This window comes from Pelophylax lessonae (genome assembly GCF_965119305.1).
Source record: "Pelophylax lessonae genome assembly, chromosome: 1".
NCBI lineage: Eukaryota > Metazoa > Chordata > Amphibia > Anura > Ranidae > Pelophylax > Pelophylax lessonae.
Window position 1 is genome coordinate 323,181,094 of NC_138768.1, and position 16,298 is coordinate 323,197,391.

Here is a 16,298-nt window from a genome sequence, read left to right on the forward strand (position 1 = left end):
ATACGTGGCTTTGTCGTACCTGGTTTGAGTCTCTGTCTTGCCCTATCTTGCACCGAGGAGAGCTAGAAAAACTTAGGATCACAATATCTATTTTGTTTATTACAATTATTTTTAACCACTTCAATACAGGGCACTTTCACCCCCTTCCTGCCCAGGCCAATTTTCCCCTTTTAGCGCTGTTGCATTTTGAATGACAATTGCGCGGTCATGCAACACTGTACCTACACCAAATTTATGTCATTTTCCCCCCACAAATAGAGCTTTCTTTTGGTGGTATTTAATCACCTCTGGGTTTTTTCCTTTTTGCTAAACAAATAAAAAAAGACCTAAAAGTTTGAAAAAAAAAAAAGTTTTTTTGTTTATGTTATACAATTTTGTCAATAAATACGTTTTTTCCTGCACTGATGAGCACTGATGAGACTGCACTGACAGGCACTGATGAGGAGGCACTGATGGGGTGGCACTGATAGGTAGTACTGATATGCAGCATTGGTGGGCACTGATAGGCGGCACTGCTGGGCACTGATAGGCAGCATTGATGGGCACTGATAGGTGGCACTGATGGGCACTAATGGCCACTGATAGGCGGCACTGGTGGGCACTGATGGGCACTGATAGGCGGCACTGGTGGGCAATAATGGGCACTAGTGGGCGACAATGATAGATGGCAATGATGGGCACTGGTGGGCAGCACTGATAGGGAGGGCACTGGCGGGCAGCACTGATGGGGAGGGCAATGGGGGGCTCCCTGAGCCCTGATTGCCATCCCTGGTGGCCATAGTGGGCATCCCTGGGGTCATAGGTGGGCATCCATGGTGGTTCTAGTGGCACCCCCCCCCCCCCGAGGGTCTGCACTGGTAATCAATGATCTGATTACCAGTGCAGACCCCCCCCCTGTCAGGGGAGCCGCCAATCGGCGCTCCTTTACTTGTGCCTGTCAGGCACGAACTAAGGAAAGGCAATCAACGGCTCTTCCTGTTTACTATGTGACCAGCTGTGATTGGACACGGCTGGTCACATGGTAAAGAGCCTACTTCAGTAGGCTCTTTACTGAGATCGGAGATGCAGGGAGTCAGACTGACACCTCGCATCACCGATCGCCGCGTATTATCCTGCCGCCGTCATATGACGTCCGGTCAGGATAATACAACCACAATCCCGCCGTCATTCTGCTATAGGGCGGGCGGGATGTGGATATAGGACCAACAATATACATACTGTGCAATCACACCAGTTCCTGCTCTCAAATTTACAATCTACCAGTCATACATTCAAACACTATGGCCAATGGGCAGTCAGTGACCAATTAGCCTTCCAGGATGGAGTGTGGGGGAAACCATGCAAGCACAGGACAAACAGAGCAAACTCCATGCAGATAGTGTCCTGGCTCGGATTCAAACCATAGGCCCAGTGCTGAAAGGTACAACTGATAACAACTAAGCCATATATATATTGTTCAAGTTCCAAAGTTATATACACTACATTTCCAAAAGTATTGGGACACCTGCCTTTACACGCATGAGCTTTAATGGCACCCCAGTCTTTGCCCTGGTTCATGTTGATGCTACTTTGAAATCCTGCTACTTCACTTGAATTAGCAGGATTTCAAAGTAGCAGGTCAGCGCTTTCAGGTGCTCCTTGAAACACATCTGTGCGGCTTTATGCACAGACGTCTATTGAAGTAGCACCTGAAATCGGCAAAATTAGTGCAGGAATTACGTCTGCAAATTAGTGCGGCGCCACAAAGTCGGTGTCGCACCGATTGGAACGGTGCCATTTCCGGCAATAGGCTGCTACTTGACATACGATTTGACATGTCATATTGCATGACAAATCACTCCAATGTAAACGTGGGCTTAGTCCGTAGGGTTCAATATTGGATTGGCGCACCCTTTGCAACTATAACAGCTTTAACTCCTCTGGGAAGGCTGTCCACAAGGTTTAGGAGTGTGTCCATGGGAATGTTTGACCATTCTTCCAGAAGTGTATTTGTGAGGTCAGGCACTGATGTTGGACGAGAAGGCCTGGCTCACAGTCTCAGCTCTAATTCATCCCAAAGGTGTTCTATTGGGTTGAGGTCAGGATCCTGTGGGGGCCAGTCAGGTTTCTTCATCCCAAAGTCGCTCATCAATGTCTTTATGGATCTTGCTTTGTCCATTGATCAGGACCAGGTGTTTTACGGGGGGCGCTCGCTCGTCCCATCCTTTTCCTTACCTGCTGGGCTGCATGCTCATTTTTTTCATATTTTTTTTATTGCTGGCAATTCTTGTTTTTATGTTCAACTGTCAGCGGGGAACCCTGCTGACAGTTGATGACTCATTGGTTCTTAAGGGTGCAGTGGCCAGCTTCCCGGCCTGCTCCTTAACAATCAGCTATTCACAGTTTGTTAAAGGGAAAAAAAATGCAAAACTCATGAAAACTGCATGCAAAAATGCATACAAATGGGGTGTTCTAAAATGGAAATGGACCGAAAAACTGCATAAACCGCAACCGCATAGATGGGAATCTAGGGTAAAATGGTACAAGAACTTTTAGGCCAGGTTAACACGGGTGCACTGCAGTTTGGTCACAGTGCAGGTGTATGCACAGGTGGGTTTGAACTAGGGATAGACCGACTACTGGCGGCAAGGCCGATATATTGGGGGCCAATATACACTTTCCCCGATATATCGGTATCGGCCCCGGAACTGGCCGATATTTTTGTGACGTCATTCTGCCTTCTTAGCCCGCCTCCCTCGCGTTGGACAGCCTCGTCTGGAGTCGGGACTAGTCTCGTGGGAGTGTTTCACAGCCATACACCCACCCACAGCAGCCCGGTGCCAGCCAGCCACCCACATCCACAGGCCCTGTACCAGCCAGCCAGCCACAGGCACTGTACCAGCAAGCCAGCCAGCCACAGGCCCTGTACCAGCCAGCCACCCACAGCCCCTGTGCCAGCCACCCACCCACCACAGGGTGCCAGCCAGCCACCCACAGCCCCTGTGCCAGCCACCCACCCACCACAGGGTGCCAGCCAGTCAGTCACCCACCACAGGGTGCCAGACAGCCAGCCACCCACCACAGGGTGCCAGACAGCCAGCCACCCACAGACAGGGTGCCAGACAGCCAGCCACCCACAGGCCCTGTACCAGCAAGCCACAGGCACTGTACCAGCCAGCCACCCACAGCCCCTGTGCCAGCCACCCACCACTGGGTGCCAGCCAGCCACCCACCACATGGTGCCAGCCAGCCACCCACCACAGGGTGCCAGACAGCCAGCCACCCACAACAGGGTGCCAGCCAGCCACCCACCACAGGGTGCCATCCAGCCAGCCATCCACCACAGGGTGCCAGACAGCCAGCCACCAACCACAGTGTGCCAGCAAGCCAGCCGTTAAGCATTAAACAAAAATGAACATGTTCAGTACCAGATTTATGTCAAAAATTTTCTTTATTTTTCAAAACTTTAAATGTACAAAATATCGCCCATATCGGCCGATATGTTGTGACCAAAATATCGGTATCGGCCCTGAAAAAAAACATATCGGTCTATCCCTAGTTTGGACAGATCCCTGTCCGAACCCACCTGAGTGATCCCTCCAGGAAGCAATCACCTGAAAAATAATAGGTGGCTGAGGCATCTCCCACCCCGCGGCCGCATGTATGTATATTTTTCGGCTGCAGGGAAAGGCTTGTATGCCTATGATTGGCCCACTTAGGTGGGGTAACAACTCATTACAACCAAGGTATGCAGAATACCATCTCTGAATGCACAACACATCAACTATTAAAGCAGATGGGCTACAGCAGCAGAATACCACATTGGGTGCCACCGCTGTCAGCTAAGAACAGGAAACTGAGGCTACAATTTGCACAGGACAATAGAAGATTGGAAATGCATTGCCTGGTCTGATGAGTCTCGATTTCAGCTGCGGCATTCAGATGGTAGGGTCATCCTGCCTTGTATCAACGGTTCAGGCTGGTGGTGTAATGGAGTGGAGAATATTTTCTTGGCACACTTTGGGCCCCTCAGTACCAATTGAGCATTGTTTAAATGCCACAATCTACCTGAGTACTGTTGCTGACCATGTCCATCCCTTTATGACCACAGTGTGCCCATCTTCTGATGGCTACTTCCAGCAGGATAATGCATCATGTCACAAAGCTCAGATCATCTCACCACTGGTTTCTTGAACATGACAACAAGGTCACTGTACTCCAATGGCCTCCACAGTCACCAGATCTCAATCCAATAGAGCACCTTTGGGATGTGGTGGAACGGGAGATTCCCATAATGGACGTGCAGCCGACAAATCTGCATCAACTGCGTGATGCTATCATGTCAGTATGGACCAAAATCTCTGAGGAATGTTTCCAACACCTTGTTGCATCTATGCCATGAAGAATTAAGGCAGTTCTAAAGCCAAAAGGGGGTCCAACCCCTTGTCCTTGGCGGTTCCCTGTCGGGTCCTATCTCTGCAGTATCGTGACGCTGGGTCCACACTGCTTTTGTGGCTCTTGGCTGATGCGGGGCACCTCTATATGGAGTCTGGGATATATTTTCGATCCTATCTTGTTGCTACACCTCTTGGTTCCTACTTCACTTCCTTTCAACCCCCACTCATCATTGGTTTGGCAACGTATCCCGCCTTGCCCGCCTGCCTGTGTGCCCTCAGCTCCCGGGTGGGACTTACGAGGGGGCCTTCAATATCTCTAATACCATACACCATCTGGTTGCTATATCAATATCATGCATGCACTCCTGACGAAGTGGCGATTTGGGTCCACGAAACATGTTGAGTCTACGATGCTTTGATATAATCAATTATTCTCCCACTATACGATTATTGGATCTACCCACATTATGACTACAATTACTCCATCCATTTTTTGATACTTTATCTTGTTGGTCTTGTGAATGTGGAATTGGGGACCCCCTTACTAGCTCTTGCATTTGATGATGTATACATTTATGTCTTGTTATTATTTATTTGATGTACCATTTACCAATCTGCCACGATGTTATTCTATATTTTATATGTAATTGATTAAAACAATTTATATTAAATTATTTTATACTACCATGTGAGACCCGCCTTTATTATCTTGTCAAAACACCAATCATCTCTACACACCTCATTTAAAGTCCCAATTTCCACCTTTACCTTCTTTTGCCTTATTTCTACATTTTACAACTGGCTACAATAATTATGTTACATGTGGATCTGTATGACCGTACCTATATACTAAATTGCCAGTTGCTATTACGTATTTTAACCCCCTTTTTATCCCCCTTCCCCCCTTTCTCTGATGTGATCAATAGGGATGGAAGCAATTTTTCCCAGAAGGACAAATGCTTCATTTAAAGTCCCAATAGATTCCAATTGATTGTTTTATCAATCATTTTTTATACAAATCTACAGCAACTGCGTGATGCTATCATGTCAGTATGGACCAAAATCTCTGAGGAATGTTTCCAACACCTTGTTGAATCTATGCCAAGAAGAATTAAGGCAGTTCTGAAGCCAAAAGAGGGTCCAACCCGGTACTAGCAAGGGGTACCTAATAAAGTGGCCGGTATTGTACAGAGTGTTCTCTCAACTCCTCTTCTGCAGCCCCCCTCCAGCGCTCCCCATTCCTTCTCTTCTCCAAGCACCCCCTTCGCCTCAGCACCCCACGGCTCGGCCACTCCTCCTCGCTCCATCCTCACAAGATTTGACTGACAGCAGCAAGAGCATATGGCTTCAACTGCTCTCAGAATCTCCTGTGAGACCAGAAAGAGAAGGTGCAGTGCTGCAGACAGGAAAGTGCTGAAATGAGAGAGGTAAGCGTCTGGGGGGGGGGGGGGGGGGGGGACACTTAGTTGGGTGTTTTTTACCTTTTTGCAGGGAATGCATTGAAGTGGTTGTAAAGGATAAAGTTTTTTCACCTTAACCATTCTTGCATTTAAGTAAATAAAACCTTTCATGTTCACCTTGTAGGCAGGCTGCCTGTGGGTTATTTAGACAGCGGCTGATCCAGGCTGGGAAGCGGTTAACACCATGCTTTGCTGTTCCTGTGTATTTGGGCCCAGCCGTTCCTCCCAGTATTATAAAAATGGGGAAGACCGGGGTCCAGGGCCTTTTGCCTGTTCCCACTCAAAAGAAGATGTTATTGCTGTTGAGGACTTCTGCACCTTACAGTCTGTCGGAGGCACCGGGAGTCCGGAGATCTTCCAGCCTTGGAGAGAACCAAACAGGGACTACTACCTTTTAGAGGTAACCCTGGGCAACCTAGAGAGATAATCAGAGGGATGATTTAATGTTTTTTCAGTAAAAGTTGTATTAACTGTACTAAGTCTGGTCTGAATTTCTTTAAATGGGTGCATGATGGTTCCTGTTGTATCAAAAGAACTGGCCAGTAAAGCACATGTGGGGTATGGAGTACAGCCACTACTACAAATGGTCTTCTCGTACCTTATACATCTCCTTTGGCTGTGCCCAAAGTTACATCGCTTTTGGACTGGCATAGTAAACACCATTAAAGCGGAGTTCCGGGCACAAAATCGACCTAATCGATTTTTTTTTTTTTTTTACTTACTTGTAATTGTAGAAAGAAATACTCACCTATATTCTACTTCCTCCCTCTGTGGCCGCGGCCCGCGCCGTCACTTCCGGTTTGCAATGATTCCTGGGAGCTGAACGTCATCGCTCCCAGGAATGAATGCGACGGCACCGGCCCGCTCGTCACTTCCGGAAGTGACGAGAGGGGCCGGTGAAGGCGCATTCTGGGAGAAGAGGACACGGAAGAGGATGCAGAAGAGGATCGCGCTGGCTTCAGCTGCCCACAACAGAGATGGCAACGCTGGAGAAGAAATTTTAAAAGTGAGTATTTCTTCTTGCAGGTAAGTGCGAACCGGGATAGATCAGAGGCTAGCCATTGTGGAATGTACTAGCCCTGACTATCCCGGGGGTATTTTCATTGAAAAAACAATTCTGTACCCGGAACTCCGCTTTAACAATACTTTTCAAGTAACCGTATCTCTTGACGCTAAACATTTCCTACTGGGTATACTGGATGAGGTTATAACGGACATATATGTCAGAGAGACGATGTCGAGAGCACTGTTCCAAGCACGAAAGCTGATCTTGCAACATTGCAGGGCGACCAAACTAATGAGAGGACTGGTGGACCTCAGTTACGAGGAACGACTACAAGCATTAAACTTATTCTTTATGGAGAAGAGATGCTTGAGAGGAGATATGATAGCGATACACAAATATCTGATGATTCTAGCATAGGGAATAAACTATTCAGTCTCAGCGAGTGTAAGAAGACACAGGGCCACTCAAATTGGAGGAGAAGTGGTTAAACCTTAAACTGCATAGGGTTTTTTTTTTTTTTTAACTGTCAGAGCAGTAAGGATGTGGGACTCCCTTCCACAATTAGTGGTGTCAGCTTGAAGTATTAATAGTTTTAAAATATAAAAAAATTGTTTTAAAATGAACACACTCACGCCTACACCCACATAGGTGGAACTTGATGAATTGGTGTCTCTATTCAACCTTACCAACTTTGTAACATCTATCAGAAATGATTGAATGGAAAAGAAATTGATCATTTATCAAAGGGGGTATGGCCACTGTAAAGCCTAGTAGACATGATCAGAAAATCAGACGAAAAATACCGCCTTTAAAGCGATCATACATTAGTACACAGCTTTCGAGAGCCAATCTCGACAGGTCATCGAAAACTACCCGAAGGGACAAACACAAAGAATTATCTCATACAACACAAGATCGTACCATTTTCATATAAACAGTACAGTATTTGAAAAAAAAGCGCAAGAGCAAGCCCACACATGCTCAGAAACGAAAGAATACATTATGATACAATTACATTAAATCACTTCTAAAGTTGTATTCTGTCGTACCTCTTCATTTTTGATATGAGACTGGCATGCAAAAAAAAAAAAATTAATGAACATTCATGCGATAGTCTTGTGTATACCAGGCTTTAGATTCACCAACTTCTATGTAGTACCATGGGCTGTCTGATTGCATACATGTTGATTGGATAGTTTAGGTAGCAGGGCTGGCCCAAGACATTGTGCTGCCTGGGTCCAAGAATTAAATGCTGCCCCCACAACATCCCCAAAAAAAATCATGTCCACCAAAAGGCCCCCACATCCGTTATTTTATATGATGATAATTAAAACTAACATTAAGGAGCTGTATTATGTGTGTGTGTGTGTGTGTGTGTGTGTGTGCTATGTAGATGTATAGTAGGCCTTGTCTGCTTAACAGCAGGGCCATGTTCCTTTATGTCAGGTAGGTTGTCATGGCTCCCAAGTGTGTCCTCTGAGAAGGGGAGTCTCCCCCACTGGCTCTATTGGAAGCTTCTGATAGGGCCGTGGAGGAAACCCAATCAGAGACACATTCAGGCTTGTATCTACCCCAAGAGGCAGATTCTGCCGCAGAGGATTCTGGGGGAGGGTATAAGTCGGAAGAGGGAGCATGACTCTGTGTCTTTGGCAGGAGCAGAGTCCCAGGAGGGAGAGAACGGCTGTCTCTCCTCCTGTCCAGAGAGTGCTGAGTTGAACTGAGGGGATCTGGTGTGCCTGTGGAGAGTCAGAGGGGTCCAGTCCCAGGAAAGCCTACACAGGTCGTGGGTACTGAGGATTGTCCCTGGTGGTCTGCCTAGAGTCAGAGGGGACCACTCCGGAAGAGGTTCTAGGATCCAGTGTCAGCTAGCTGAGGAAAGGGGGTACCTAGATTGAGGACCCTGAAGTTACCGAGGGGGTACAGAGTCAGTGAACCCTGAATAGTTCAAGGTTAAAGGGGGCACTTGCAGTTTGGGCCCTGGATTGTACAGAGTGTCAGTTGAGAGTTGCAGCCATACAGGAACCTACAAGAAACTACCTCAAGCCAATGCAAGGCTGGGGGGGAAGTTTTTGCAGTACCACAGTGTCAGTAGTTCTATAATACACAGTCCTGGATCTTCTGGACTTAGTCAAGGATTCAGCACTTCTATCAAGTTACAGTGTGCTCTGAGAGTCAGTGAGTGTTGGCTAGCATCGGCTGGCGTCAAAGCAGCGCTAACAGACATTTTTCCTGGATAAAGTCCCAAGTGTATTTAGTTGAGCCTAAGGAGTATCCCACTCATTCCCTTCTCCCATCCCCTTAGCTACAATAAAATCACAAAATAAAGATGCCGGAGTTGTCAATGTCTCAGTTCTCCCAGGGTTGCAGCTCACATGGGCTGGAGAGGTAACCGGTAACAATGGCAAACCCACATCAGGCCATAGGCCTGGAAACCTTGCTACAGTAATAACATTAACTACTTGCCGCCCGCTCGCCGCCAATTGACGGCGGAGTGGTGCGACCATTATCCTGGGAAGACGTCATATGACGTGATCCCAGGAATGCAGAGCAGGCGCGCGATCGCGTGCGTGCCGCCCTGCACTGCCGGTGTCAGGGTATCCCCGGGACACCCCCCGTCACCGGCAGGGGGAAACAGCCAATGGGCGTGACTGTTTCCCACGTGATCGGCTGTGTTCCAATGACACAGCCGATCACAATGGAGGCGCCCGGGAGATGACCGCGCATGCGCGATCGGGAGCGCGCAGCGCGGTCATGTCGGTGGCACTGTGTTCCGTAGGAACACAGCTGTCACCGGCAGTAGTAAACAGTCACTGATAGTGACTGTTTACTATGTGATCGGCTGTGATTTCATTCATAGCCGATCACAAAATGTAAACAAAGAGCAGTAACTCACTGTTACTAGCTCTTCTCCCCTCATACAGCTTCCAGTGTGAGGGGAGAAGAGCTAGAAATAGTGAGTTACTGCTCTGTGTACCTGTAAAAGTAAAATCACACTAATAAAGGTCCCCACACAGTCCTCAGCCCCCCCCCCCCCAATGTCACCTGTCACCCAACAGTCACCTCATCAGTGCCCAGAAATTGACACCCATAACGTTCACATGTGAGCGCAGCGATCACGGGCAGAATCACCGCGATTCTGCCCGCGATCCGGAAATCATTGCAAATTGCGGGACGCCTGTGCGTTGCCCGTTTTTTGCAATAGCACCCCAAACGCTGTGCGATGTTGCCGCCATTTCCGCCTGCCGAATCGCGGTAACATCGCGCAAACATCGCATGACGCCTAAAAAAGGTACAGGGGTTTCTTTGGGGCTTCATGCATTGTTTGCGTGATGTTACCTAGATTCGGCAGGCGGAAATCGCTGCAACATCGCACAGCGTTTGGGGTGCTATTGCAAATCACGGGCAACGCACAGGCGTCCCGCGATTTGCAATGATTTCTGGATCACGGGCTCACATGTGAACGTAGCCTAAAGTTCACCGGTCACCAGAGACTGCCATCAGTACCGCCGTGCACCATCGCCCGTCACCTGTCACCCATCAGTGACCATCGCCCGTCAACTGTCACCCCATCAATCACCGTCACCTGTCACCCCATCAGTCATCGTCACCTGTCACCCCATCAGTCATTGTCATCTGTCACCCTATCAATCATCGTCACTTGACACCCCACCAGTGATCGTCACTTGTCACCCCATCAATCATCGTCACATGTCACCCCGTCAGTGATTGTCATCTGTCACCCCATCAATCATCGTCACTTGTCACCTCATCAATCATCATCACCTGTCACCTCATCAATCATCATCACCTGTCACCTCATCAATCATCGTCACCTGTCACCCCATCAGTCATCGTCACCTGTCACCCCATCAGTCATCGTCACCTGTCACCCCATCAGTCATTGTCACCTGTCACCCCATCAGTCATCGTCACCTGTCACCCCATCAGTCATCGTCACCTGTTTGCCATATACATGCAATCACTTACTGACCGCCTAACGACTATATGCGTCGGCCATTAAAAGCTAAATACTGGGGTTATGGCAGCAGATAGCCCCCATAACCCCGGTATTTTTTGAAACGGCGGGCGGTCGGCTTTCAGATAAGGGTGGTCCCAGTGGCGGATTCGCTGCGGAATTACCCTTACGGTGCAGGGGAATAGGTGCCCCCCCCCCCCCTGCCGCGTCCCAGACGTTTTCCCAGCTTACCGGACCCGCCGGCAGCGGGGAAAACTATCCGGTCCCGGATCCTCAGAGACAGGAAGTCGAGTGAGGGCAAGATGACCCTCACTCGACTCTATGGTCTTGGAGGACCAGAGCTACGTCAAAAGACGTTGCCTAGCAACCGGTTTAAAGGGCCGCTTTTTTTTTTCTTCTTTTTTTTTTTTTCCTCTTTCAACAATTTTTTTTTTTTTTCTTTTTTAGTGTAGTTGTGAGGTGTGAGGTCTTTTTGACCCCAGATCTCACAATAAAGAGGACCTGTCATGCCTATTTCTATTACAAGGGATGTTTACATTCCTTGTAATAGTAGGAATAAAAATGATCAAAACATTTTTTTTTTAAACTGTGTAAAAATAAAAAAATAATAAATAAAATAAATAGGAAAAAAATAAAAAAATAAAAGATAAAGCGCCCTGTCCCCGTTAGCTCGCGCGCAGAAGCAAACGCATACGCAAGGCCCGCTCACATATGTAAACAGTGTTCAAACCATACATGTGAGGTATTGCCGCGATCGTTAGAGCGAGAGCAATAATTTGAGCCCTAGACCTCCTCTGTAACTCTAATGTAGTAACCTGCAGAAATTTTTAAAATGTTGCCTATGGGGATTTTTAAGTACCAATGGTTGGCGCCATTCTGTGAGCATGCGCAATTTTGAAGCATGACATGTTGGGTATCTAATTACTCGGCGTAACATTATCTTTCACATTATGGAAAAAAATTGGGCTAAATTTACTGTTTTCTTATTTTTTATTTCAAAAAAGTGAATTTTTTTCAAAAAAACGCATTTGGAAGACTGCTGCGCAAATATGGTGTGATAAAAAATATTGCAACGATCTCCATTTTATTCTCTAGGGTCTCTGCTAAAAAAAAAATATATAATGTTTGGGGGTTCCAAGTAGTTTTCTAGCAAAAAAAATGATTTTAGCTTGTAAACACCAAGTGTCAAAAATAGGCCCAGTCTTAAAGTGGATAAATGGACAACTTTGTGTAAAGCGCTACTTGGATGTTAGGCCTATGTATGTGGCCAGGCTGTGAAAAAGTGTTACACATGTGGTATCGCCATACTCAGGAGGAATAGCAGAATGTATTTTGGGGGGCAATTTTTGCTATGTACATGCTATGTGTTAGAAATATTGCATAAATGGACAGCTTTGTGTAAAAAAAATGTGTTTTCATTTTCTTTCCACATTTTCCAAAAACTTGTGGAAAAAAATGACATATTCAAAAGACTCATTATGCCTCAAAGATTATACGTTGGGGTGTTTGCTTTCCAAAATGGGGTCATTTTATGGGGGTTTCCATTGTCCTGGTGCTCCAGGGCCTTCAAAAGTGCGATAGGTTGTCAGGAAATTATATGTGTAATTTATGGTCCTAGAATGCCGGACGCTGCTACTTGGATGTTAGGCCTCTGTATGTGGCCAGGCTGTGAAAAAGTCTCACACATGTGGTATCGCCATACTCAGGAGGAGTAGTAGAATGTGTTTTGGGGTGTAGTTGCAAGTATACATGTGCTGTGTGAGAGAAATAACCTGTTAATACGGCAATTTGTAAAAAAAAAAAAAAAAAATCTTCATTTTGCAAAGCATTGTGGGAAAAAATTACAACTTCAAAAAACTCACCATGCCCCTTATTAAATACCTTGGAATGTCTACTTTCCAAAAAGGGGTCATTTGGGGGGTATTTGTACTTTCCTGACTTTTTAGTGTCTCAAGAAATGAGATAGGCCTTCAGTACATCAGGTGTGATCAAGTGTGATCAATTTTCAATGATTCGCACCATAGCTTGTGGACTCTATAACTTTCACAAAGACCAAATAATATACACTTACTTGGGTTATTTTTACCAAAGATAAGTAGCAGTATAAATTTTGGCCAAAATTTGTGAAGAAAAATGACTAATTTGCTAAATTTTATGACAGAAACAAAGAAAAAATGCGTTTTTTCACGATATTTTCAGTCTTTTTTTATTTATAGCACAAAAAATAAAAAACCCAGTATTGATCAAATACCATCAAAAGAAAGCTCTATTTGTGTGAAAAAAAGGACACAATTTTTGTATGGGTACAGTGTTGCATGACTGAGTAATTCTCAGTCAAAGTGTGAGAGCGCTGAAAGCTGAAAATCGGTCTGGGCAGGAAGGGGGTGAAAGTGCACTGTAGGCAAGTGGTTAATTAATGAAAAAAAGAGAGAAAATATATATACTGTTATCTTCTTCCATAAATCACCACCAGACCGGTCCACCAAATAGCCGCTGTCTGTCCTCAGTCCACCTGTCACTCCTGTGTCTGCCGCGCTCACCGCCCTAGAAGATCCAGCCGGCCCTGTGTGAGATGGAGTGCACTGATATCTGACGTCATTGCGCACACCACAATCATGCGAGGAACGTTCCCTGGAGGAGACGCTCCGCCTCCTCATACTCATCAGTTTGCCCTACGGGCGGGAGTATGAGATGGGGAAATGCCGCCCCTAAACACGCCGCAAACTGATGAAACACAAGACTGCTGGAAAAAAAGATCTTGGATGTCAATTTGCTGCCCCTCTCCAAGTTCTGCCTGGGTCCAATGGACCCAGCGGGACCCATGGTAGAGCCGGCCCTGTTAGGTAGATGCAGTGTTGCCAACCTACCAGATTGAAAAGTGCAAATTTCAGTATTTAGGCTACAAACAAGTACAATATGCAATTAGCAATGTGATTTAGGGTAGATATTAAGGCAAAAAAACATTTCTTATTTATTTTTTTATATAGCAGGCAAGTAGCTCAGGGACAAGACCTAGGAGGGCAAGAAATTAGAATGGTCAGGTGCACACACGACTCTCACAGTGACATTGACATCAGTGTACAGCAGCACAGATCTCCGACACAACACGTCCCCTCCTGAGTTACAGTGATGGTCTCTCTCCATGCCAGGTGGTCCCTTCAGTCCATTCCAGTCTGACCCGCACACGAGGCTCCAGCCGCTCCGCTCAGCTCAGCTCCCTTACATCATGACATCAAACGACAGGTTCAAGAACCGCCTCTGCCAGATCCGCCCTCCCTGGTGCCACCCAAACACATTATCGCAGGCACTTGGATGGGCATGGGCAGTTTCCTGAGCCACGCGTTATAGCCATGTTTTTTTTACTGGCAACCTTTTCCTGTCACTGGCATTTACTGGCAAGGGAAAAGTGCCAGTAAAAATAGTGACGGTTGGCAACACTGGGTAGGTGTTATATTGAATAGTTATGGTAAATCTAAAGCTGATCAGATTGTACAGTCAGATTATAAGGACTAGGGTGATCCTATGTACAGGACTGTTTGAGACTGGGACAGAAATCAGAAAGCTGGGTGTAGAAAGTTGCAGCATTGATTTAGCATGAGAAAAGATGTAAAAGGAAATTGAATGAGAGGGGATAAGGTGACAGTAGAATGGAGTGTGGGCAGCACCTTTCCCTGTCCTCACGATGACACAGCACGTTCCTCTATTATACAATGATGTAAGTAGGAGTAATGACAAGTTTCCTGCTTCACAAACTTCTGTCCCCTCCCATGTCCAATCCAGCCCCCTCCATTCACCATTGTAATACAGAATCTGTGCCTGATTTACAAGTGGGCGTTTCCTGCCTCCTCTAGCTCTGCCCCTTTGATTATACTGGCTGCTCAGGCTCCACCCTCCTGTCAGCTGAACGTTCTATCCCCGCCCATTGGTGTGACAGTGTTCCCTTATTTCCAGGTGATCCGACGCTTTCCTGCTTGTGTAATGCCCGGTATACAGGAGACAGGACCTGTGATGGCTGAGGAGCTGGAGGAACAGTGAGTATACAATGCAGCCTTATCTCATAGTAACCCAGCACAGCTGATCGCTCACACACAGGGTGGCTACGGTTAGGCCCTTGTTACACAACCCACAGATCAAAACAAGCTGCTCAAATCAGCCAGCAGAGACATTCATTAGTATCATTCTCACACTATTCGTTACATTGTATTGTTTCTGTTACCTCTCTGGGATTGTGTACTGCTCTGATGGCGAACAAAGTCAGCCCTGACAAACTGTACTGTCAGACTACACAGACAAGTATCAGACACAGGGCTCTGGGGTGTTTGTGTGCTAATATGGCTTCAATCACATCTCATGTCAAATCAATTGAATTATTATTTTTATTTCTGCTTCCATAGGTGTGCCACCCTAATCATCCCGTGTGGCACAGATTCTCCCTGTTTAGACCCCTGATATTTCACCAAAGCCCCCTAATAAGGCTCCTAAAAAATAAATAAATAAATAAAATTGTAAAAAAAGAATAAAAATAAAAACTACTGACACCATCCACTGCTCTACTGATACCAATCTCTGCTCTACTGTCCATTGCTCTGCTGACCAGTGGCGACTGGTGTTCCATGGGCCAGGCCGGGGGGTGGGGGGGTGGGTTGGGGTGGCACCCGTTCCACACCATTTACCCCAACCAGACCACACCAGTTCGCACACCATACCCCCCCCCCCCCCGTCGCCAGCTCACTCACCCTGGACTGACGTGGACAGGGCTGCTGTTAGAAATCGCGGGGCCCCGTACAGACTACCTGGCAGGGCCCCCCCAAGAAAATATTAAATATATATTTAGCTGAAATTACAACAAAATCACTATTAGCAGACACAAATATAACATAACTCGCATAATTCCTGCTAAACCTAAAAAAAAAAAAACTATGTTAAGTAAAAATAAGGATGAGATGAAAAAAATATACAGGCTGGGCAGTTGGAGCTCAGTGATCAGAGAGAGAGAGAGAGAAACAAAGTTGCAAATAAACTCCTGAGCAGAGATAACAGAGCCAGTGCTGGGAGGGGGGCCCACACAAGGGAGGGGGATTAGTGAGGGACAACTGTCTCTTTCTCAACAGATAAAAGCTGATAGCAGGGAGAGAGACAGATCAGATTCAGGTGCTGGAGGAAGATTTCTGTATTTGTTGTCCATCACTAATCACCCTCTCTGTGTGGGCCCCCCTGTGTGCTCGGGCCCCCTACAAGAGGGCTGGTGGTCCCCCCCTATCAGCAGCCCTGGACGTGGAGGGCAGGCAGCTGCGGTGGCGGCTTCCCCTGCGTCTCCTCCCTCCTCCTAATCCTTGGCCAATAGCATGGCCTCTCCTTTCGGCCAATTGGAAACGGGTCTCAGGACCCACTTTCTGATTGGCTGGGAGGAGAATTAGTGTGATAATAGCGAATAATAATCTGCTATTGTCACACAACTGGGTGGGCTCAGGGCGCAGCGC

General features: G+C 46.8%; 1 protein-coding gene across 2 annotated transcripts in view; it reads left to right on the forward strand.

Annotated features, from left to right (window-relative positions):
• The first annotated feature begins 14,719 nt into the window (after positions 1–14,719).
• ABHD4 (abhydrolase domain containing 4, N-acyl phospholipase B) overlaps positions 14,720–16,298 on the forward strand; it is a 44,854-nt gene continuing 43,275 nt past the window's right edge. Inside the window, exon 1 of one of the 2 annotated variants that reach the window (XM_082243867.1) lies at positions 14,720–14,849. In XM_082243867.1, the coding sequence (XP_082099993.1) occupies positions 14,797–14,849 (53 nt within the window). In that variant the 5' untranslated portion in view covers positions 14,720–14,796. The remainder of the gene's footprint in view (positions 14,850–16,298) is intronic. The other variant, XM_082243868.1, reaches the window with a different exon arrangement.